Raw genomic sequence first — 25,708 nt, forward strand, 5'->3', positions numbered from 1 at the left:
ATTCTTAAAAAAAAGTGAAGTTACTTTTTAGAAATTGGTGGCCAGTTTATTCTATTTCACCACTTGCTTTGCATAAGCAACATCTCACCTTTTGTCTCTAAATCTTTAAAGAGATTTCTGAATTTGCATATTAATTGCTGGTTAAATTTACCACAAATCTTTCAGGTTGGTTGGAATAAAGTCAGGGATTTTTATTTGGTCTTTTTTTCCTGACTCAATTGAATATTAATCCTTTTGGCATTTCATTTTGACTTATTCTCTCTACTCAGTGGATTGGAAAAAATAATGACTTCGACAATCACTGTCAGTGAGTTCTATTTGCTGAGTTCCCACCTGTACCTTTCGCTCTTGCATTGTTAGCAACCTGTATTTCCTACAGATTGCAGCAGAAAAAGTTTTAGATAAAGGATGCAGGAATGTATTCAATTGTCTGATCACCTGGTTTTGTAGTCATCATTTTCTCAACTTTGCTTTTAGGTTCTCAGCATAATTTTTATTTTCAATTTATTTTTGACACGTTGGTTTCAGTTGTTTCTCCACTGTTTATACAGTGGATTCCAGTTAATTGAGACACATCAGTACCAGTACATCTTGGCCCAATTAAGTGGCTGCCCCAATTAGCCAAGGTTTCCTGGAAATGGTTCATGAAAAAAAGACAAACTACCATTTAATTGAGTAAAAATTGTATATTTAAATGAAATACAGAACAAATTAGAACACTGTCAATACTACTACAGTAATTTAAAATTATATTAGTTTCTAACAGTTAATGGAAGAACTGTGAGTACACTGTGTTCTTTTGACTGTAAATGAAGGTAATTAGTAAGTAGTGAAATCATTTAATTTTCGCTCCTGGCCTTCCGTGGCATCTCCAAGCCTGAATGCTTGAAACCGTAGTTCTGAACTGTCTTGAACAAAAGAAAATCTGGAATGCTGGAAATCTTCTGAACTGTCTTGCTGCTTATTTCTTGCCAACTGTGAGTGACAAAAATCACTGCTTCTTGAACACAAGCACACGCAACTGGTGCTATTTAAAAACTGATTGCTCTAAGCACAGTATAGTGTCTAAAGCCATACAAGTGTGCATGCCTGATAGTTAGAAACTGTTTGGCGACAGCCTCCTGCCCCAATTAAGCAGCATAGTATTCTAAATAAATAAAAGGAATCCTGACTATTTTCTCAATTTAGTTTTTATTCTTTAGAAGTTGGACCAAATAAGCAGCTGCTCCGATTAACCGATGGCCCAATTAACTGGAATCCACGGCATTTCTATTCGGCTTTCATTGCAGTTCATCGTTTCGCACTTATCAATTTGTTTGAGCTTCAGCTAAACTTGCATTACAATTGCTGTTTACCTTACCTCTTGGACAGTTGAAGCTTTGCCTAAATAGGTTAAACTACAGCTCTAGAATGATTTCTCCCTTGGAAAGTCCTTCCCAAACATCTGGGGGACAGGTGTCTTAATTGTGAAAGATGTTCCTCATGGTTGACAGTGATGCACAAAATCGTACTGTGCAGTTAAGATTCCATCAGTGTCTGAGCAAGTTAACCTCAGAAGGGGAGGGATGACAGTATACAGACAGGTGGAAGTAGCTGTAGATGTCCTCAACACTGACCACAGACCCCACAAATATAGTTGATGCTAGCTTCTGATTATTAGCTACTAACCCAGATAATTGTGAGGTGTTGCACTTTGGTAGGGCAGATGTAAGGAGACAGTATACTGTTAAGGGCAAGATCCTTAATGATGTTGCTGAGCAGAGATATCTTGGGACCCAAGTTCATAGCTCCTTGAAAGAGGCTACGCAGGTCGATAAGGTGGTTAAGAAGGCTTGTCAATGCTAGCTTTTATTGGTCGAGGCATTGAGTTCAAAAATCATGGAGTTGTGTTGCAACCTTGTAAAACTCTGTTTAGGCCACATTTGGAGTATTGCATGCAGTTCTGGTTGCCCCACTATAGGAAGTATGTTGAGGCTTTGGAGAGGGTGCAGAGGACGTTTACCAGGATGCTGCGTGCATGGTTTAGAGGGCATGTGCTACCATGAGAGGCTGGAAAAACATGGGTTGTTTTTTTTTCTGGAGTGGGGGAGGCTGAGGGATCAGTTATTATGGAAGGCATAGATACAGTAGACAGGGAGTAGTTGTTTCGCAGGATTGAAATGCCTAATATCAGTGGGTATGCATTGAAGGTGAGAGGGATTAGGTTCAAAAGGGATGTGAGTAGTAAGTTTTTTTTTCTCAGTGATGGATGCTTGGAATGTGCTAACTGGTATAGTGGTAAGAGGCAAATACAATAGAGGCTTTTAAGAAATGTTTAGATAGGCATATGTATGTGAGGAAGACGGAGGGATATGAGCATTGTGTGGGTAGAAGGGATTAGTGTTTGTATGTTTTGATTTACTTTTTAGCTGGTTCAGCAGAACACTAGGCTGAAGGGCCTGTAACTGTTCTATGTTCTCTATCGTCTTTAATGTTGAACTGCACTTTGAGTAAGCAAATGGTATGGACATCTGGTGGGTGACATTAGTACTTGAGTAATTGAGCTGGCAAAGTCTCACAGGATCCAGCTGCAGATGGGCCTGGGTGTCTGGTAAAAGTATTTAGCCCCCAACCCTTTGTTCATGTAAATAAGTTGATCAAAATCCCTGGTTGCAATACTTGAACTGAAAATTTTTATTTGTGAATCGCCTTTTCATTTTCTCACAGAACTAAAAAAAAAACAGAAAATTGTAAAGCATGGAAAAACTAAAAATTCAAAAATTGAAATGCCAGCCATCCTGCATTGCACAATGTAATTGAGCAAGATTTGCTCAGTCCTCCTTACAAAATTGCTCAAGATGTGCCAGGTTAGTTGGGGAGCGGCAGTGGGCAGCAGTCTTGAGGTCTTAATTGGGTTAGGGTCAGGACTTAAGGACATCAATTTTCTTCATTTGAAGCCACTCCATGGTTGCTCTGGTGGTGTGCTTTGGGTCATTGTCCTGCTGAAAGACTAATCCTCCCCAATTTAAGCTTTCTGGCAGAAGCTAGCAGGTTTTTATCCAGGACATCTCTGTATTTAACAGCATTCATCTTTCCATCAATCCTGACCAAATTTCTAGTCTCTGCTGCTGAAAAGCATTTCCATAGCATGATGCTACTTCCACCACACTTCCACCACACCATCCATACTATAATTTGGCTGATGCACAGTATTAGATTTAAGCCACACGTACCGCTTTGTGTTGAGGCTAAAATGTTCCACTTTAGTCTCATCTGAACCACAAGACCTTCTTCCATATCTTTACAATATCTTCTAAGTGACGCTTTGCAAAGTCTTTATGGATAAGGATATGCTTTTTTTTTAAAAAACCAGGTCTTCTTCCTTGCCTCTCTTCCATAAATACCCCTTTTGTGCAAGGCTTGGAGATTGTGGAGCTATGAACTTCATCTCCAGTTGCAGCCACTGACTTCTGCAGCTCACCCAGAGTGACGATTGACATCACAGTAGCTTCTTTTATAAGTGCTATTCTTCTCCAGCAACTAACTTTAGAGGAGTTGGTTGCCTGACCTAGGCAGTGTGGCTGTGGTTTCATATTTTTTCCACTTTTTTATGATGGAATGCACTGAACTCCAAGGTATGTTTAGTGCCTTTGAGGTGGTCTTGTACCTTTCCCCAACTTTGTGCTTCTGTTAGAATTTCCTTGACTTGGCTTGAATGCTCTTTTGCTTTCATTTGACCATAAGACCATAAGATTTAGGAGCAGAAGTAGGCTATTCAGCCCATGTCTGCTCTGCCATTCAATCATGGGCTGATCCACTTCATCCAGTCATCCCCACTCCCCTGCTTTCATCTCATACACTGGCTAATCAAGAACCTATCTATCTCTGCCTTAGATATACCCAATGACTTGGCCTCCACAGCTGCTAGTGGAAACAAATTCCACAGTTTTATCACCCTCTGAACATAGAACATAGAACAGTACAGCACAGTACAGGCCCTTCGGCCCACAATGTTATGCCGACCTTTAAACCCTGCCTCCCATATACCCCCCCCCCACCTTAAATTCCTGCATATACCTGTCTAGTGGGCTCTTAAATTTCACTAGCATATCTGCCTCCACCACTGACTCCGGCAGTGCATTCCATGCACCAACCACTCTCTGAGTAAAAAAAAACCTTCCTCTAATATCCCCCTTGAACTTCCCACCCCCTACCTTAAAGCCATGTCCTCTTGTATTGAGTTATTTCTACCATACTGTTGGACCTTACAGACAGGATATTTATTCAAGTGATCCTCCAACTTCCCACATTAACAAATTGGGTAAGTTAGTAAGGTAATATACCGTATTGCACCTGAGGAAAGTGAGCGTAGTAATTACAAAGAGGATGAAACTTTTCAGCCTCAAGTTTGGTTTATAATTTTTAGTAAATTCTTGACAGGTTTTGGAGTTTTTCTTTTGATTTGATATGATGCACTATGTTGTAGATTAGCTCAAGAAAAATCCTTCAATATATTAAATTTAGAAAGAGAGACAGTAAAATGTGAGAATAGTTATAGGGGTGGAATACTTTTACAGTGCACTGCAGGAAGCAAAAGGAATGAGGGGCAAGCAATCTTGACTCTTCCTTGCAAGTCTTCCTGTGGCAGTTCATTGTTGTCTGCTCCCACTGCGCAATCTTTGTGGAGGAGTTTTTCGAGGAGGTACCAGGAAAGTGGATGAAGGGAAGGCAGTGGATGTTGTCTACATGGACTTCAGTAAGGCCTTTGACAAGGTCCCGCATGGGAGGTTAATTAGGAAAATTCAGTCGCTAGTATACATGGAGAGATAGTAAGTTGGATTAGGCATTGGCTCAATGGAAGAAGCCAAAGAGTGGTAGTAGAGAATTGCTTCTCAGAGTGGAGGCCTGTGACTAGTGGTATGACACAGGGATCGGTGCTGGGTCCATTGTTATTTGTCATCTATATCAATGATCTGGATGATAATGTGGTAAATTGGATCAGCAAATTTGCTGATGATACAAAGATTGGAGGTGTAGTGGACAGTGAGGAAGGTTTTCGGAGCCTGCAGAGGGACTTGGACCAGCTGGAAAAATGGGCTGAAAAATGGCAGATGGAGTTTAATACAGACAAGTGTGAGGTATTGCACTTTGGAAGGACAACCAAGGTAGAACATACAGGGTAAATGGTAAGGCATTGAGGACTGCAGTAGAACAGAGGGATCTGGGAATACAGATACAAAATTCCCTAAAAGTGATGTCACAGGTAGATAGGGTTGTAAAGGGAGCTTTTGGTACATTGGCCTTTATTAATCAAAGTATTGAATATAAGAACTGGAATGTTATGATGAGGTTGTATAAGGCATTGGTGAGGCTGAATCTGGAGTATTGGCTTCAGTTTTGGTCACCAAATTACAGGAAGGATATTAATAAGGTTGAAAGAGTGCAGAGAAGGTTTACAAGGATGTTGCCGGGACTTGAGAAACTCAGTTACAGAGAAAGGTTGAATAGGTTAGGACTTTTATTCCCTGGAGCGTAGAAGAATGAGGGGAGATTTGATAGAGGTATATAAAATTATGATGGGTATAGATAGAGTGAATGCAAGCAGGCAGGGAGAAAAAAACCAGAGGACATGGGTTAAGGGTGAGGGGGGAAATGGTTAAAGGGAACATTAGGGAGGGGGCTTCTTCACACAGAGTGGTGGGAGTATGGAATGAGCTGCCAGACGAGGTGGTAAATGCGGGTTCTTTTTTAACATTTAAGAATAAATTGGACAGATACATGGATGGGAGGTGTATGGAGGGATATGGACTGTGTGCAGGTCAGTGGGACTAAGAAAATAGTTCGGCACAGCCAAGAAGGGCCAAAAGGCCTGTTTTTGTGCTGTAGTTTTTTTTATGGTTTCTATGGAGTCCCAGCCTCGCACTGAGGACATTAATGCCTTGTATTATTTAGCACCAGTTGTATGACATGGTGTACAAATCACAACACATTTTGCACACCTGGAGGTCTGAGGTGCTATGAACCAGCTACAGCAGCAAAAATTAAATACCACTACAATACGTAACCTGCTGGTAGGAATATCCTTCAGTCCACTGTTATAGTTATGCCAGGAGATAACATTTAAATGAAAAATGCAGGAGGATACACCAGAATTGGCACTTGGCATGAAAAGATGCTAACCTTTTCTTTTTGAAGTTCCATCACCATGCTAAGTGATCCCACGAGCAATATTTCCAATTGAAGACCTAGAGATCTGTCATATCTAGTTGGAAATGGTGTATGATTAAATAGTTAACTGAGAGGAAGCTTCCACCTGACAATGCTTCAAGTGAAATTGTACAGGTATGGAGCATTCACAAAAAGCAGGAGGAGTTTATTCAGATTCATCACCAACCAGTGAGTCTGTTCTCTATTAGTAATAGAAGATGTAGTTGATTCCGTTGTCACGTAATGCATGGGGAGGGACCAATCTCTCCATAAATAGCTAATGTGAGTAACATTTGGAATGTAATTATTTGTGGAAACACTTTCTAAAACGGTAAGTAAAAGCAAAAAAGTTTTAACACTCCAAGTCATGCAGTATCCATATGTAGAGAAACATAGTGGATGTTTCAGATTGAGGATCCTTCATTAAAGTGGACAGAGTGTGAAAGCATCGTGCGTTTAATTGCGGGGGTGGGGTGGTGGCCGTAGGGGTGGTGCATGGAAAGAATGGGTCGAGGAACCAATCTTTTTAAAACTGGCAGAGATGAGTTTAAAAAATATAAAGTAAAAGGAAAGTACAACCGTGTGTGTGGAGAGATGAATGTTGTTACCTGAAATTATTGAATTCAGTATTGATGCCTGAAAGAATGCAAGATGAGGCACTGTTCCTTCATCTTTGTTAGAACAGTGTAAGAAGGTTAGGTTGGGACTGGGACTGAGAATTGAAGTGACAGGTGACTGGAAGCTCTGTCATCCTTGCAGACTGAACTGCAGCGTACAGCAAGCTATCAACCAGTCTGTACTCTCCAGGAACGCTAAGTTCCAGAAATAAGCTACCTTTCAGTTTAATATTAAACCAACTTGTTCCTGCTGGTTACATATTCTCATTTTCTTTCCATTTTTATGAAAAAGGGAGTTAAGTACATTGTGGCAGCGTGTGGAAGCTTTACCTAAAAAAAATAATTAAATGGATATTTCTTCCCCAGCATTTACCAATAATGCAAGAGAACATGTCCAAGATGACCAGTTTTATACTTTTCAGACATCAGCCTGTTATTTCTCTGTATCTCCATGACTGTACAAGGTGAGGTTATCATATGAGCAGCTCTGCGTAGAAACAGCTAAAGATGAGCTTGAGTGCACTGTAACCTTGGCACATTCACTGTATGCAACGTAGGCATGAAAAATTCTGCAGATGCTTGAAATCTTGAGCAACACACAAAATGCTGGAGGAACTCGGGTGGTCAGGCAGCATCTATGGAAATGAATAGCAGTCAATGTTTCATGCCGAGATCTTTCATCAAGACTGCTGCAGTTCTGTAGCACATTCGTTATCTCCCATTTGTAACATAAATTTGGTATGATATAAGATGGAACATTAGAAATCAAAACTTTTGGAAAAACTTAATCAAAACTTATCAAAAACTTACCTTGGACAGGCTTGTTGCTGCTTATAAAGCAACAACTGCTGAAACAGTTCGGGCAGATATTTGTGGCCATAGTTGTGATTATAGATGCTAGTGAAAATAATGTCATTCTTCCATAAAAACCAGTCCATTCTCTATGGTAATGATGCGATCTTGTTGCTTAGGTGCTAGTTAGGGAGAAATTTAACCAACCGCTGAGCTGGTATGTCTGATAAGCATGTATCTTCCTCTATAGAATCTCTGAAAATTAAACAAAAATGATGCCCTTTTGGCTAAAATACAGATTAATATTGTGAATTTTCATGTCTCTATGGCTATACATAAGGGGAGACACGGTAAAATAGTGGTTAGCACAACACTTTACAGTACAGGAGACCGGTGTTCAATTCCTGTTGCTGCCTGTAAGAAGTTTGTATTTTCTCCCTGTAACTACATGGATTTCCTCCCACAGTCCAAAGACATACCGATTGGTAGGTTATGGTTATTTAAAATTGTCTGGTGACTAGGCTAGGATTGTATTGGGGATTGCTGTGTGGTGTGGCTCAAAGGACCGGGAGGGCCGATTTTTGTGCTGTATCTCAATAAGTAAGTGTTTGCCCAGTAAAACTGTTTCACCAGTTCTTGCAACAGCTGGCCTATTCAAGGAAGTGCACAATCTATTTGATAGGCTTCTCAAAAATGTTGGTGACTAATATTCCTACCTTTTTTAAATTTGGGTGAATATACTTTTGGTTAGCTTCATGTTTTTGACTTGATGGATTTAGATCTGTTCATTATTACTAAAAATGTTCCCTTTTCTTTTTCAGCTTTTACTTAACCAGCATCTATGATCATTCAATATTTGAAGCATTTAGTAAAGTAGTACAGAAACTTATCCCACAGCTACCAACACTGGAAAATCTACTTAACATCTTTATATCAGTGAGTATCTGTTGCAGAATAAAGAATGAAGATTTTACTTAAATAAAGACATTTTATTTGACACTTTGGTGCACTCTGAAGTTATCTGTTATGGTAAAACTATCAGTTAAACTCAATGTGATGTGTCTTAGGTAGTTTTGTTGATCCATCCCAATAATACATCAACTGCTTCCATTAGTTTTGTGCCTTAACACATCAAGAGCTCTCACAGAAAGCAGTCTCAGACAGAAATTCTCATTAAGTTATGTAAGGAGAATTTATTGCAGATGGCCAAAAGCTTGATAAAAGAAGCCAGTTTTAAGAAGTACCTTACAGGGTGAGTTTTAATGAGAGAATTCAGAACATGGTTCTAAGTCTGCTGGAAGAGTGATTTTTAAATTTGAAGGTAATGACAGCAGAATTGGAGGAGTACAGATATTTCAGTGCTCCAGTGCCAGAGAAGATTATAATTAGGCTATACCATAGAGAGATTTGAAAATGGGGATGAGTTTTAACATTTAGGAACCAGTGTAGACCACTAAGCTTTGGTGATGAATGAGCTAGGTTTTCAACAGCAGTTTCGAAGTATTCTTGGAAAAGGAGGCATAAAGATCACTTGCTGTGGTTCATTTACAGGCTCTCGGGGCTACTCTTCATTTAACAAGATTGTGAGAGTTTACTTCTGAAACTGGACGTCTGAGCTGTAAATGAATAATAACAGACCCAGAGATGACTTGTTGACTCCTGATTTTTCAATGTTTACTTAGTTTACAAGCATTTTTTCCTATAATATTTGAGGTTTTCTCAGACCAAGACTGGATCTGTAATTGATAGTTGCCTAGATCATAATCCTAGTTGTCACAACAGTGGGATTCATGCAATGTGTTAACAGTTGTCTGAGAAATAGTGCAACCTTTCATGTTTTTTTAACATATTTTCAGTATAACACAAGCTGCTTTTAGCTGCCTTATTTTTCTCTAATAACCTTTCTCTGAAGATTTTTCATCAAATTCACTCCTCCAGCACAGTGAATTAAATCGTTAAGTTTTCAACAAAGTACTTGATAGAGGTTGGTATTTAATGGATTACTTAATTAATTAGAATTTGCAAATCTGCAGTCTTTCCTATTAACTTGCTTTGCCCCTCCAGCCCAAGGTTTTTTTAAAAATTGGTAAGTAATGTTGTTCAAAACTATTTAACATTGGAGTTATAGAGTAATAATACTTAAGTGCTTGCATCTTAATTTTAGAATAATTTAATGAAGCATTGTTAATAATTCAGCAAAATGGGAGCCTGGTGTTGAAAGAATTGAATTATTACATCATAGGAGTGGCATCCATTTATTCACTACAGGGAAAGCTAGAACCTAAGAGACAAGTTATTACTTTCCCGAGTGCCCCCTCCTGTTTGCATCATCATCTGAGCAGTTTTGGCATCTTGTTGTACTGACTGCTGTAACAGTTTTGGAGCATTTAAAAAAAATTGCAAAACTTATTGAAGCTTTATGTTGATTTTAAGTTAGAGCAATTGTTAAGAAAACTTAAATGTTCAAACTTTTTTTTTCCTTACAGAATTCAGGAATTGAAAAAGCCTTTCTTTTTGATGTAGTCAGTAAAATCTATATTGCCACAGACAGTTCACCTGTAGACATGCAGTCATACGAGTTGTGCTGTGATATGATAGATGTGGTGATTGACGTCTCCTGCATTTATGGGTAAGCAATAATGAGCATTTGCAATTCTGGATCAATTTCTGTACGATGAAATCAGACAAAACAGTTAATCACTGATGATTGTAGACTGGGGAGGGGTGGTAAAAAAAAGGTGGCACCTACATTCTGCCAGTACTTTTAAATTGTACATAATTTACCGAGATGCAACACAGAACGTCATAGGAAGTCTTTCCTGCCTGTGGCCATCAAACTTTACAACTCCTCCCTTGGAGGGTCAGACACCCTGAGCCAATAGGCTGGTCCTGGACTTATTTCCTGACATAATTTACATATTACTATTTAATTATTTATGGTTTTATTACTATTTAATTATTTATGGTGCAACTGTAACGAAAACCAATTTCCCCCGGGATCAATAAAGTATGACTATGACTATTTGAGGATATTCTGCAGGCATTTAATGTTGCATCACAAAATGATGCCATTTGGACCATTATCTGTTCTGGCTCGAAGAAATGATCAGTCTTGGTCCTTGTCCTTTTCCAAACAGCCCAACTCATTAACTTCCCTTTCAAGAGGGAAGTGGATGAATAATCACTCACTTCCCTTTTGAAAGTTATTTTTGAATCTCTCCATTTTTTTTTGTGCAGTGCATTATACAATTACAACTGTTGCTTATTTTATGCCAAACTTTTCACATCTTCCCCAGTTCATTTGCCAATTATTAAGTCTGTGGCATACTTACCTTGGGCATTGTGAACAGTTTTGGGCTCCTTATCTAAGGAAAGATGTGCTGGCATTGGAGAGAGGTCAGAGAAGGTTCACAAGGATGATTATGAGAATGAAAAGGTTATCATACGAGGAACGTTTGATAGATCTGGGTCTCTACTTGCTGGAATTTAGAAGGATGAGGGGTTTGGATCTCATTGAAACCTTACAAATGTTGAATGGCCTAGACAGTAGATGTGGAAAGGGTGCTTCCCATTGTGGAGGAGTTCAGGACAAGAGGGCACAGCCTCAGGATGGGGGGGGGGGGTCCATTTAAAACAGCAATGTGGAGAAATCTGTTTAGTCAGAGGGTGGTGAATTTGTGGAATTTATTACCACAGGCAGCTGCTGAAGCCAGGTAGTTGGGTGTATTTGAGGCAGAGCTTGATACGTTCTTGATTGGACACAGCATCAAAGGTTACGAGGAGAAGGCCAGGGAGTGGGTCTAAGGAGGGGGAAAAAGGATCAGCCATGATTGAATGGGGGAACAGACTTGACGGGCCAAATGGCCTAATTCTGCTCCTATGTCTTATGGTCTTATTTGTTTACCTGCTCTTCAACAGAAGAAATGGTGTGTATTTACTTTCACTAATTAAAATAGTCACAATTGAGAGTATTCTTATTTTTCTGTATCTGTCCAGTCTAAATCAAACAACCCCAGTTTTTCTGTAACTGGGGTCTGGTATTCATGGTAATATTCAACTAAGTATTTTGGTCAGTCTTTCTGACGCTGACTGTTTTTCTAAATTGTAATGCCTAGAATTATACATAAACACAGCAAGGGTGTAGCCGGCTGGTGGCATAGTGGCTCCCGAGTTCGAATCCAGCCGGCTCCCGTGCACGCTTTCCATCCGTGCTGGTTTGAGTGTCGAGCTAGCAACTCGACCTCGTAAAAAAGAAATTGCCTGCTACAGAAACATCAACAGCAAAAAGTTGATGGCCTATGCTCTCTCGTGAGCTTAAAAGACAATTTCCTTCCTTTTTTTCCAGCAAGGGTGTAATGTGAATACTGGCATAATGATTATTACAGGATTATTCATCTAGAGATCTGGCCTAAATATCAAATGGCAACAGTTCAAGACCATCATAACAGCCTGGAGAATTAAGTTCACATAATTAGTTAATGGGAAGGCAAAAACTGTAACCATAAAGGTGACCATAAAAAAATACTGAATTATTCACAGGAAAATAGATTTGTTGCCTTTGCTGAATCTCCCTGGTGAATGAACCAGAGGTGAGTATATTTTAATTTAAAATGAGAAACATTCACTGCAAGAAGGGAGAATGAACACATTTTTTTAAGGTAAGAGTGATTATTAAAAGATAATCATGATGGACTGTTGAAGGATTGGGATTGGTAGTGTGATGGATTGAGACTTTATTGTGGTTGACTCAGAAAAGAGCTAATAGGCTCCTCAGTTGTATCAAACCACTGTTATAAAATCTAAAGATGGTTCAAGAACCCAGTATCATTTTGAGAGCAGTTAGGTATGGGCAAAAATATGGCATTCATATTAGTAAATATGCTAATTTACTTTTTGTACTACTTTCTGCTTATGAAACCAAGAATTCCATGTTTGTTTTTGAAAAACAATCTTAACATCAGTCTTGCCTTTTGCTTAGATATAAAATAACACACTGAAAGTCTTGGCATATGAGACTGTCAATTTTCTAATAAAGCAGCATGCCCTTTAAATATGTAATGTTTTGAACTTTGGACTTGTGGAAGCTGTGTATATTCTGCCATCTAGTGGATGAAACTAAACACCACTCCATGTCATCTGAGTCAGTTTTTGGACTCAAAGTATCTTGTACTCTAATTTTAAGGCCAAAGTGGGACCTGCAGACTCTGCTACTAATGAGGCAGGAGTTGATTGATGGGACAGATTTGGCAATCATACGATTGTGCTCTTGAGAAATGGAATCAAGTTTCTCATTACTGTTCTAAATATTACTGCTGCATTTAAACAGTCATGTATCAGGGGTTTCCACCAGTTGGTGGAGATATAGTACTTCAAGGAGCAATGAAAAATTCTTGAATGCTATTGTTTTGGAAGTTGGGTGTCAGGCCTAATGATACGATCTGCTTATGAGAATTGGGTATAATTAAGATTTCGACACCAGCAATGGTGACTTGGAAAGGTACACTAACATTGGTGCCCTTATCCTGTTGGTGAATTTTGTGCAGACTTTGTTGGTATCCTTCCAGTGCCTTTAAAGTAGTCCGACTATGAGTCGTCATTATAGAGATGCATGAAGCTGGAAAAGACTACAAAAGTATTTGTAAAGTCCTGAGTATTCATCAGTCCGCAGGAAGAGAAATTGTCTATAAATGGAGAAAATTCAGTACTATTGCTACTCTCCCTAGGAGTGGGCATTCTGCAAAGTTCACACCAAGTGCACAATGTGCAATGCTGAAAGAGGTGAAAAAGAACCCAAGGGTAACAGCAAAAGAGATACAGAAATCTCTTGAACTTGCTGAAGTCTCTGTTCATGTGTCCACTATAAGAAAAACATGGAACAAGAATGGTGTTCATGGAGGACAGCACAGAGGAAACCACTGCTCTCCAAAGAGGGAAAAAAAAATTACTGCATGTCTCAAGTTTACAAAAGACCACCTGGATGTTCCACAGCAATTCTGAGGCATTGTTCTGTGGACAGATGAGACAAAAGTTGAACTTTTTGGCAGAAACGCACACCACTATGTTTGAAGGAAAAAGGGCACTGTACACCAACACCAAAGTCTCATCCCAACTGTGAAGCATGGTGGAAGGAGCATCATGGTTTGGGGCTACTTTGCTGCCTCAGGGTATAGACAGCTTGCAAAAGTTGTGGGAATAATGAATTCAAAATTGTATCAAGACATTTTACAGGAGGAAGTCAGGGTAGTGGCTCATCACCTGAAGCTTAATAGCAGTTGAATAATACAACAGGACAATGATCCAAAAATCAAAAATAGAATGTTTTAAAAAGAAAATTTGTGTTTTGGAATGGCCATGTCAAGAGTCCAGACCTTGACTCAATTGAGATACTGGGGTATAACCTGAAGAAGGCTGTTTAGGCAAGGGATCCTAGAAATGCCGATGAATTGAAACAGTTTTGGAGGAATGGTCTAAAATTCCTCCTCACTGTCAGCAGCTACAGGAAACGTTTGGCGCAGGTTATTGCTTCTAAAAGAGGTTCTACCATTTATTAAGTACAAGGGTTCACATACTTTTTCCAGCCTGGACTGTGAATTATTAAACAATGTGTTCAATAAAGACATGAAAAGCACACTTTTTTGTGTTATTAGTCAAGGCAGGTTGTGTTTGCCTATTATTGTGACTTTGAAGGTCAAACCACATTTTACAAGTAATTAATGCAGAGAACCAGATTACAAAGGGTTCACAAACTTTTTCTTGCAACTGTAGTGTGTGGCAGCTATCACTTTTTGAAATCACATGATAACTTCCAGTCTGCTCATCGCAGTAATACTGCTGTGATTTGACATTTATTTCTGGAAGTGAACTTTTTAAAATACAATCTATGGTGCCAATTACACACTTTTTAGCAGTTGAAATTATATAATTAGTATCCCATGAATGTAAAATTATAATGAATTATCTTGGTTATAGACTTAAAGAAGATGGCACCGGAAGTGCATACGATAAGGAGTCTATGGCAATTATCAAACTCAACAATACAACAGTTCTCTACCTTAAAGAAGTGACGAGGTTTCTTGCTCTTGTATGCATTCTGAGAGAAGAAAGCTTTGAAAGAAAAGGTAATATAAAGCATGATCTAGAATGACGAGCACCATAATGCACTAAAATTTCCCCCTACCACATTTGTAAGATCAATTCTATTGTATTTTTTCAGAGCCTTGGTTACACTAGTTTCTAGTTCTGAGCTCTTGGTTCCAGCTGTTTACGTTATTTTTCCTAATTTATTTTAATGGGCTTTGTTGGTTTTCCTCAAGCTTCACTAAACAGTCCTGAGTTTGAGGTAGTTTGCTATAATCAATGTTTAACCTTAAATATGTTAATGTGATTTCTGATCATTGGTACATGATATCTGAATGTCAGATCATGTTGAACATAAATTCTCTGGTTACTTTACTACTAGTTTGGTTTAAATTTCATTTTTTAAATGTTTGAGCCATGTAGAAATAGTACTGAAGATAAACGGGCTGTTGAATGTCTTCTGTAGTGAATCATTATACTCACCAAATCTCCCTGTCATTAATCACATTAACTTTCACACTTGTTTGATTTAAAGTAGTTAACCTGTAGATGAATTAATGAAGAAAATTCTCTTCTCCCAAATTGTACTGGGTGAGATCAAGGAGTCTTGGACTAATACAGCAGGGATACAGGCCCTTCGGCCCTACCAGTCCATGCTGACCGAATGCCCATCCAGCTATTCTGAACTTCCTTTGTTCGTAGTCAGTATCTCTCTAATCTCCTCTCTTGCTTGTCCACTTGGAAGTGCTTGTTAAATGATACTGCTATATCTTCCTCTGGTAGCTCATCTAATATACTTACTGTCCTCTGTGTCGGTGGGTGTGTCAAATTGCCTCTCACTCTAAACCTATACTCTCCGGCTTTGAACCCTTCCCTGAGATACTGTCCAACTTATCTCTGCCTGTCATAATTTTAAACACTTAGGTTGCCCCTTTATTCTCCTATGTTGCAAGGAATAGAGACATATCCATTATAGGCCTAACCTGCATTTTGTTTTTAAAAAAAGCCGACTTAAGTGTAAAATGTCTGCTTTTCTAGAGTGGGGGAAATAAACAACTTGTGGTAACGAAAAGCATTTTAAATTGGGTATTAATATTTCAGCCTGTTCACCCTCCAAATAATGATCCCCATCTCTGCCTGTGTTATTACTGGCATTAGTTAAGTCCATTAACTATGCAATATTCTAGGTAAGGTCTAACCACGGGCTTAGAACATAACTACATTATTTAATGGTCTGTTCATTTTTTTCTAATACTTCTGCTGTAGCCACACCACATTGTGCATCTAATATCCTTTTGCTATTGATTACCTTGAGCTTGCTATCATGCCTGATACTGATCTACTCCTTGGCATTTCCTCTACCCTTGTGAATACAACATGTGTCAGTATTAAAATCTGCCAGAGGTGGATCCGTTTCCAATAGCTTCTTGATCTGCTTGTAATTTATTTATCTCATATAAAGAATAACTCCTGCATGCACATTGGATTCTGATTAATTGGGCCAACAGTTAATTGGTGCAGCCACTTATTTGACAATTCTTAAAGAACAAAAACTTATTGAAAAAATAGCTGGGATTCCTTTCGCTCATCTGGGACTCCTTTTGCTCATCTGGGACTCTATGCCACTTCATGGAGACAGGAGACAGTTGCTGAATAATTTCTAACTAGTCAGTCAGATGTGCACAACACCATGCTTGAAGATGCCAGAAATGGCCAGGAGTGAAACTGAAACTGTTTTACCACAAGTTAGAAACCACAAAGAATGTGCATTCACTGACAATAATCTTGAATTTTACGATGGAAATGAAGATTTGGAGGATGTAATCGTCAACAGGATTGTATGAAGGCGGTCTATTATTTGCGCTAGGTGTCTGTGCTGATTTTGTTCATATACTGTCAAAAGATCGAGACACCATTGAACTCCTCTGTCAATAGGTATTAGGAACGAATGCACAGTTTAATAATACTTTAGCAGTATTGGTGGTCTAATTTGTTCTGTTTTTCATTTAAATACATAATTTGTTACTCAGTTAAATGGTAGTTTGTATTTTTTTAAAAACCTTTTCAACTATTTCCATGAAACTTCTGCTAATTGGGGCAGCTGCTTAAATGGGCCAAAAATATATCCCAATTAACTGGAATCCACTGTATATTGTATTATTAATGGCTTTATGAGATTGTACATTAAAAGAATGATCCTAATGGCACTTTGTATGAGAATGCATCCGTAACCAATTCCTACACAGAACTTTCATTAAGTTTTCTTAATGAGTATGCAACTAGTTTTGTTCAATTCAGTTCTAATTCTGATATCACAAGACAATTATGTTTTGTTGTCATTATGCGAGTGATTTGTTCTTTACCACCCACTGGAAATTGTCATAAAATGTGTTTGGACCCAAGACTGCACTTCAAAGATTTAAATTGTACTGTATGTCATTGTACATTGGAACACTTAAGGTATAGATATGTTATTCTCATTCATTGTACCTTATTCTAAAGTTACTGCATGGTTTTCTTGTTCAGTTATTAGCATAACTTAGTCTTAAACATAACCACCATGATAGATGGTTTTAATGCAAAGATAAATATTCAATAAAGTCATTTAGTTTCCACATTAGAATAGTGCAGTAAAATCTCTTGGATCTGTGCTCCTGATCTTGACAGAATCTTACACTTCCAACAAAATTGTTTAGGTAAGATACAGAATGGATAAAAGTGGAGGACTGAAGTTTCTATGTTGCTGCTGTCTTTTACAGGTTTGATAGACTACAATTTCCATTGTTTCCGTAAAGCCATCCACGAGGTATTTGAGGTTGGAGTCAGTGCTCATAGACCAAGCAGCCACCAAGTCAATATGCAGAACATGAAGACAGTAACTCACAATGGCACACCCAGAGCTGCTGTGTAGCCAACCAAAGGATGACTGTGCCAACGTTCCTGTGATTCAAGTCTGCTGGTGCAGCAGTAGACAAAAAAATGAAGCAGAGCACATCAGGACTTGCATTAAGGACTAGAGTGGTGCCCTCTCGAGAAGAACATTGTGTACTGAACTTTTGTGGATTAACGCTAAGCAATTCTGTAAGCTGTATCTGTACACTGGGAGGTCTAGCTGTGTCAGTACAGTGGTGGCTTTGCAAAGTACCAAACCCGCAATCATGCCAGAATAACATTTCCATTGGATTAGCCTTTTGATCTGATTTGTACTATAGTACAGATAGAAAAAGTGAACATCATTATCATGGCCTAAATATTTTCTACAACTCTTTTGAATTAATTGTTATAAATACTCTTACCTCTATTCCACTGCCTCCCATTATTTTGTTTTTCTTCCCATGTCCCTTTATCTGAAGGCTTTGGTTTGTGGACCCATGGTGAAAGTGTAGCAGCACATATATGACCAGAATGTTAAAATGACTGCAGTCACCTGACCTTTTGTGAAAAGACCACTTATGGTTATGAGGGATTTATGCAGGGTCACCTAGATGCTATCTGCATTGCCTACTGCTTAGAATGATTCCAAATTTGTGTGCAAGTATTGGCACTAACATCATTCCGTTCAGTACGTTGCAGAATGCAGTTTCTTTCCAGCCACAATTTCTTTTGATGACCAGTTTCACGGCAAATGCAGGGGGAGCAAATGCACAACTGAAATGCATAGAATTTTGGATTTAATTGAAATGAATGGAGCCTTGAGTGAAGTAAAATAGAAATGCTGAACCTACTGTGTGGTTGTGTGTAGTAATTGTCAGCACTCTGCAAATTGTATTGCAGCTGACGTGGTTTTGTGTTGGAATCTATTGTCACAAGTTTATTTAATTTTGATCCAATTCTGTTTGGTGCAGAACATTCCGCATACATACTAGTAATGAGGCAAATTGAGTGTGAAGCCTATCTTTGTTTTATTGAATAATATTTCATTCAAAATCCACCAATAATGGCCACATGCATTGATGGCCATTATTGGATTTCATCATTAATAATACAAAGTGAATTGAGACGTAGCTTTGATTAAAGGAAAATACTCAGTCACTTGAAACTATGGCTAGTTGGCCAATCAAATAATATGGGTGAAAGAGGGAGATATTGCAAATAATAACCAGCATGTGTTTAATGATACTGTTATGACTTTACAACAATATTGCATATCCCAATGCACATTTCTTGTTACTACTTGTTCTGTGTTTCACACTCCCTAAAAAAAAAATGCCACTGTATGCTTGTATGCATTCACAGTGTGAATAGATCTGATTCTGACACTGCAGGTGATTCTTGACTGTACTGTGATGTTGAATTGCTTCAGTATTCACTTAAAACTCTCCATATTCCTCAGCTGGAAATGTGATGCCTTTTTTTTATTTATAGCTTTCTTTCACAAAACTGTTTTAAACTTGGGTTATCAATAAATCTGTAACTGGCATTGGATGTTTTGTACTCTTCATGAAATCCTGAATCTTCTTGGCACTATTCTAACAATTTAAGTGAGTATGATAGATAAATCGGTACATTTCTTTCACTTAACAGGAGTAGAGATTTGTAGGTATTTGTTTGGAAATTTTCCACTGGTCATCAGAAAGACTGCTGTTCAATGGTTAATGTGCAGACCTTTGTTTGAAAAAGAAGACCTGTTTCTGAATTTCCCATTTCTAGAATTGTATTTCCACAACTGAATTTGCTTGCTCTGAAATGGTGAATACAATCTGTCAGAGAAAATTTATATGATAATATCTTGAAGAAGGGAACAGAAGCATAGTTTTAGTTGCCCTAGATCTCTTAATTATAGTCAAAAGGGTTTGAGAAACTGCTGAGAAGTTTTTTGATAAAATGTTAAATTCTAAAGGATATGCAGCATTGTATGTGATTGTGGTCTAATTGAAATACTCACTAAGTCAGGTCTTTAAAGTTAATCTAAAGTTTCATTTGCATTGTAATTTGATTAGTAATGGTTAGAATGATATTGGGGTTACTTTCAAGATAAATTTATTGGGAAGTCTGGTCAACTTTATTCACTGGAACACACCCAGTGTCTGATGGCTTTTGGGAGAGTCTCTGGTATTGGTCATTTGCTGTTCCTGTTCTAAAGTGATGGGTGAAAATGGGGACCTAAAAATGGAAGACACACTTCCTTTAAAACTGCTTGTGCATTGGCACCCCGTACCAAAAATGGAGCCTACTTGCCTACTGTCAGCTGTGAAATACCTTGCTTTAATATTTCACCAAGCTGATTATTGTAATTCCCATGGTTCATTATTGTGTAATGATACTATATATACACATGGCCTACTGAATCCTTGTATCATCGCCAAAAGGAACTACACATTCTGATGTCAGAATGTGTTTGTGCTAGAATAAATCTGTAATTTTTCACCTCCAGCGTGCCATTGTTTTCTTTCCCTTTTCCCTGTTATTCCATTCCCCACAGAGGCATTCTGATGTCCCTAATCTTAAAAGTATCAAAATACATTTTTTTTGGAAAAACAAACTTGTGATACCTGTAATTGAAATTACAAGGTAATGCTGTTGGGTCTTGCCAATAGTGTCAAACTTGAGAACAGTAGTTAATGAATTGGTAATGAGTTATCTCATTTAGTGGTAGCCATCTTGAATATTGTTTACAGATGTCACTTGAAAATCTTTTGTCAGTTATCTTTGATAACTGGTCTTATTTTAATAGGAATAGTTAATATTGTTAAATGTTTCGTGCTCCTTTTTAGGATTTTGTGTATGGTAATAGTAGCAGCATTCCAGATATGGAATTAGCCTGATCAAATCCACAAACACCATCGAACCATGAAACGTTGGAGAACTTGTATAGTTGATAGCATCCCAAAGTAATGTGGCACATGTTCTTTGTACTTTGATATGTTGAACAAGAGGCCTATTAAAATCCAAGTTAATGGGGCCCAAAGTCTATTCAAAATTACAGTAAACTGATGCAACTCATTGACTTTTTTAGCAATAAACACCATCTTCACTGATTTGAAGTTAAGATTAGAATTTGTGTGTATAGTTTCAAATTGGAACCTATAGCTGTATCTAGTTCAAACTAACACACACAAAATGCTGGAGGAACTCAGCAGGTCAACCAACATCTATGGAAACAGATAAACAGTTGCCATTTTGGGTTGAGACTTCTTCAGGACTGAGACAGAAGGGGGAAGGTGCCAGAATAAAAAGGTGTGGGGGGGTGGGGAGGAGAGGTAAGTTGGAAGGTGGTGGGGGGGGGGACGTCAGTGGCTAAAGAAGAAGGAATCTGATAGAGGAGAATTGACCACAGGAGGAGGGGACCCAGGGTGAAGTAATAGGCAGGTGAGAAGAGGTAAAAGGTCAGTTGGGAGTGGAAGGAGCTTAGTCTACTAGAAGGAGAAATCAATGTTCATGCCATCAGGTTGTATCTAGTTCCTTTCTATGAAATTTTAATTGTTTTAGGAAATATCAGAAAAAAGACTTGTTAAAGATCTGATCTTTTTAATCGGTTATTTACCTACAGCAGAAAATAGGGATCTACCTACTTGAAAGATCTAATATTTCACGTCCTGGTCTGCATTCATCAAAAACTTCGACGCATTTGGATGGGGATTAGTTTTGTTTTGCAAATGTTACTGTAAACAATGTCTGAATTTTGGCTTTATTGTGCTGAGTTCTACATTTCTTGCGTATCCCTGACAACTAGAAGAAATAAGCTTTCAAATGTACAATTCAGGGTGCAAACCCAGTTTCAGAATTTGTCCTCAAAATGCCAAATAAGCAACGTGCACTGCAAGCTAGCCAAAGAAATGGAAGCTAAAAATGTTCTTCGCCAATCACAGGACTTCACTGGGTGCACCTTGGCCTGTCCTGGCCTGTTAGCCTGATATCAGTAGTGGGGAAACTACTAGAAGGACAGTCTCATTAGGGGGAGTCAGCATGGCTTTGTGACTGGAAGATTATACTTGAAGAAACTTGGATTTTAAAAAGGGTACAGGTAAATGAGGTTAGGGCAGTGGATATTGTCTATTTTGACTTTAGCAAGACTTTCAACAAGATCTTGCATGGTAGGCTGGTCTGGAAGGTTAGTTCCCTTGGAATTCAGGGGGAGCTAGTTTGATCGATTCTGAATTTCCTCAAAGTAGGAAGTACAGGGTGGTGATTTTACTTGAAATCTTGGCCTCAATATCTCCTTGTGCAAATGGATTCTGGATGTCCTTGCTTATAGACCCCAGTCAGTTGGAATTGGCAACAACATATCCTCCACAATCTCCATCAGCACAGGTGTGTGCTTAGCTCCCTGCTGTACACTCTTCACGTCTATGACTGTGTGGCTAAGTACTGCTCCAGTGCTATATTCAAGTTTGACACCACTGTTGTGGGCTGAATCAAAGGTGGCGACAAATCAGCTTACAGGAAGGGAACTGAAAATTGGTCTGAGTGGTGTCATAAACAGTAGTGTCTCACTCAATGTCAGCAAGACCGAGGAACTGATTATAGACTTGAGAGGGAAACCAAAGGTCCACGAGCCAGTCCTCATCGGAGGATCAGAGATAGGGAGGGTTGACAACTTTAAATTCCTGGGTGCTACTATCTCAGAGGACCTGTCCTGGACCCAACATGCAAGTGCAATTGTGAAGTAAGCATGGCAGTACCTTTACTTCAGAGTTTGCTGAGATTTGGCATGACCTCTAAAACTGACAAACTTCTACAGACGTTTAGTGGAGAGGAGATTGACTGGCTGCATCACAGCTTGGTATGGAAACACCAATGCCTTTGAACAGAGCATCCTCCAAAAGGTTGCGGATTCTGCCCAGTATATCATGGGTAAAGCCCTCCCAACCATTGAGCACATCTACTGTATGCAAAATGCTGTCATAGGAAAGCAGCATCCATCATTAGAGATCCCCACTACCCAGGCCATGCTCTCTTCTTGCTGCTGCCATCAGGTAGAAGGTACAAGAGCCTCAGGACTCCCAACCACCAGGTTTAAGAACGGTTACTACCCCTCAACCATCAGGCTCTTGAACGAAAGGGGATAACCCCATCACTGAAATGTTCCTACAACCAATGATAAGGACTCTATCACACTATCTCAGGTTATTTATTGCTATTTATTTATATTTGCATTTGCACAGTTTGTTTTCACACTCTGGATGATCTTTCATTGACCCTATTATGGTTGCTTTTCTATAGATTTGTTGAGTATACCAACAGGAAATTTAATATCAGGGTTGTATATGGTGACACGTATGTTCTTTAATAATAAAATTTACTTTGAAAGGTGGTTTCTCGGAATGGATGCCGGTAATTAGTAGTGTCCCACGGTGGTCGGTGTTGGGACCTTTTGAAGTTCATTATTTAGATAAATGATTTGTTTACAAATACACCAGGCTTGATCGGTAAGTTTGCAGATGACATAAAATTAGATGTTGTTGATGGTGCAGGTCACACAGGGGTTTTGTCACTTAGGGAAGTGGGCTAAGGAGAGGCGAATGGATTTCAATACAGATAAGAGTGAGATGATGTACTTTGGAAACCAGCATGGACGTGGACAATGGATCGTAGGGCACTAGTGAGTGTAATAGAACACAGAGACCAAGGATAGATAGATACTTTATTGATCCCAAAGGAAATTAGTGTCACAGTAGCATTACAAGTGCACAGATATAAACATTAGAAGAGAAGTAGAACAAATAAAAAAAAAAGTCTAACGGGGGGGGGGGTCATTGGCTCTGCAGCTATAGGCTAACACATTATGGAGCCTAATGGCTGTGGGTAAGAACAACCTCGTATTAGTGCTCCTTGGAGCAGCGCAGTTGTCTTACAAGTGCATAGTTTGTTGAAACTGATATGGAGGAATAGGCACTTGGCACACTCCCTTCATCAGTCAGGGTACTGATTGTAGGTGTTGGGACATGATGTTGCACTTGTATTAAGTTGTTGGTGAGGCTGCACTTGAGACCTGTGTAGAATTTTGGACCCCCTGTTATAGGAAAGACAATGAAGTTGGCCAGAGTGCAGCAAAGGTTTGAGGATGTTGCCAGGACTAGAGGGCCTGATTAGAGTTTGTCTAAGCTAAGTCTTATTCCTTGGAATGTAGGAGAATAAAGGGCAACCTTTCAGAAGTGTTTAAAATGTTGAGGTTATCAACCTGGCTGAAGGTAAGTAATTTTCCCCAGGATCGGAGCCCAAAACTAGGGCACATAAGCACACGGTAAGAAGGGAAATGTTTAAAAGGAACCTGAGGGGCAACTTTTCTCACAGCGGGAGTGAGTGTATGGACCAAGTTGCCAGAGGAAGTGAATAAAGCAAGTACTATAGACTCATTAGAAGGACCTGGACAGGTAGATGGAGGGTCAGGGCGAGAAATATGGACAGATTGCAGGAATTTGGAATGAGCTAGTTGGGCACTGGGGTTCACATGAAGCACCTCTGCAATATCTCCCCACCTCACTCTGACCTCTTACCGCTTATCACGTGTCCCCTCCTTCCCTTCCTCCTATGGTCCGCTTTCCTCTCCTGTCAGATTCCTTCCTCTCCAACCCTTGACCTTTCCTACCCACCTGGCTTCTCCCATCACCTTCCAACTAGCCTCCTCCTCCTCCCCCCACTTTTTAATTCAGGCATCTTCCCCCTTCCTTCTCCATCTGGAAAAAGGGTCTTGGCTCAGAATGTTGACTGTTTCCTCTTTTCCATAGAAGCTACCTGACCTGCTGAGTTCCTCGAATATTTTGTGCGTGTTGCTCTGGATTTCCAGCATCCGCACATTTTCACTGTTTATAACTGAATCTGTGTTTCATTACTCTATAATTTTTATCCTGGATCCAGGATCTTCTGAATTTGCTGCTGCTGCTGCTTGTCCAGCAATGAGATTAGCTCAAAAATCTGGTCCCTTGTGTTATTCAAGCTATGTTAAAACATACAGCAGGAAGCAGGAATGGGCCTATCTGTACACTGAGGTCAAAGTTTGGTGAATCTTGGAGCCCTGACTGCACACTCAACATCTTCTGTCAGTTTTGATAAAGGGGCTTGATACTGGGGTGAGTGACATCTGCAATCTCCAGTCTCGCCTGCCTTTCACTGCCAATCCTGGTGTGCATGGTGGCTGGAGCTGACGATGTAGAACAGAAGCATGCCATCCCTCCTTGATCCCTGAGCCTTTTGTCCTAGGGTGGCATGGTAGTGTAGCAATTAGCACAATGCTTTACAGTGCCAGATTCAATCCCACTGCTGTCTGCAAGAAGTGAGGAGATCCTGAGTGCTCTGGTTACCTTCCACTTTCCAAAGGCGTACAGGTTAGTAGCGTACATAGAAAGCTGGAGGAACTCAGCAGGTCAGGCAGCGTCCATGGAAATGAATATACAGTTGATGTTTCAGGCCAACACTTCTTCAGGACTGGAAAGAAAGAGGGCAGACACCAGAATAAAAAAAATAGTGAGGGTGGGGTTTGGGAGGGGAGGGAGGCTAGCTGGAATGTGATAGGTGAAGTCAGGTGGGTGGGAAAGGTCAAGGGCTGGAGAGGAAGGAATCTGATAGGAGAAGAGGGTGGACCATATGAGAAGGGGAAGGAGGAGGGACTCAGGGGGAGGTGATGGGCAGATAAGAAGTGGTAAGAGGCCAGAGTAGGGAATAGAAGTGGGAAATAGTAAGTTGTGGACATGCTGTGTTGGTCCCAGAAGCATGCACACATCGGTGGGCTTCTGCAACCCATCCTCAGCCTGAGTTGGTCGTTGATGCAAGCAATGCATTTCACTCTTTTGATGTGGTAGGTAAGGCTAATCTCTTTAATTCGCCAGTGGAAGCGTTCTCACATGTTCACTAGACAGACCTGAGGATATAATTATTGACTGCACCTCTTAGTCCCACTTCCTTTTACCATGTTCGTGTGCCCCGCTCTGCAGAAAGAGCTGCACGTCATTCCCTGTTTCACTTTCATTCCCTTCCCATATTCCTCCCATTTGGTTCGCAAATCCCTGCGCTCCTTCCTCTCCACACCAAGTTTGATTCTCTAATGTAATCAAAAATGGTAATTATTTCAATTTGCAGTTTGTCTGTCAATCTCAGCG

General features: G+C 39.5%; 1 protein-coding gene across 1 annotated transcript in view; it reads left to right on the forward strand.

Moving 5' to 3' along the window:
• The window catches only part of rragca (Ras-related GTP binding Ca), a 43,424-nt gene extending 23,385 nt beyond the window's left edge, over positions 1–20,039 (forward strand). Inside the window, exons 3-6 of the mRNA XM_072247062.1 lie at positions 8,417–8,531; positions 10,082–10,224; positions 14,565–14,713; positions 17,432–20,039. Coding sequence (XP_072103163.1) covers positions 8,417–8,531; positions 10,082–10,224; positions 14,565–14,713; positions 17,432–17,583 — 559 coding nt within the window. The 3' untranslated portion in view covers positions 17,584–20,039. The remainder of the gene's footprint in view (positions 1–8,416; positions 8,532–10,081; positions 10,225–14,564; positions 14,714–17,431) is intronic.
• The last annotated feature ends 5,669 nt before the right edge of the window (positions 20,040–25,708 follow it).

This window comes from Mobula birostris, chromosome 30 (genome assembly GCF_030028105.1).
Source record: "Mobula birostris isolate sMobBir1 chromosome 30, sMobBir1.hap1, whole genome shotgun sequence".
Classification (NCBI taxonomy): Eukaryota; Metazoa; Chordata; class Chondrichthyes; order Myliobatiformes; family Myliobatidae; genus Mobula; species Mobula birostris.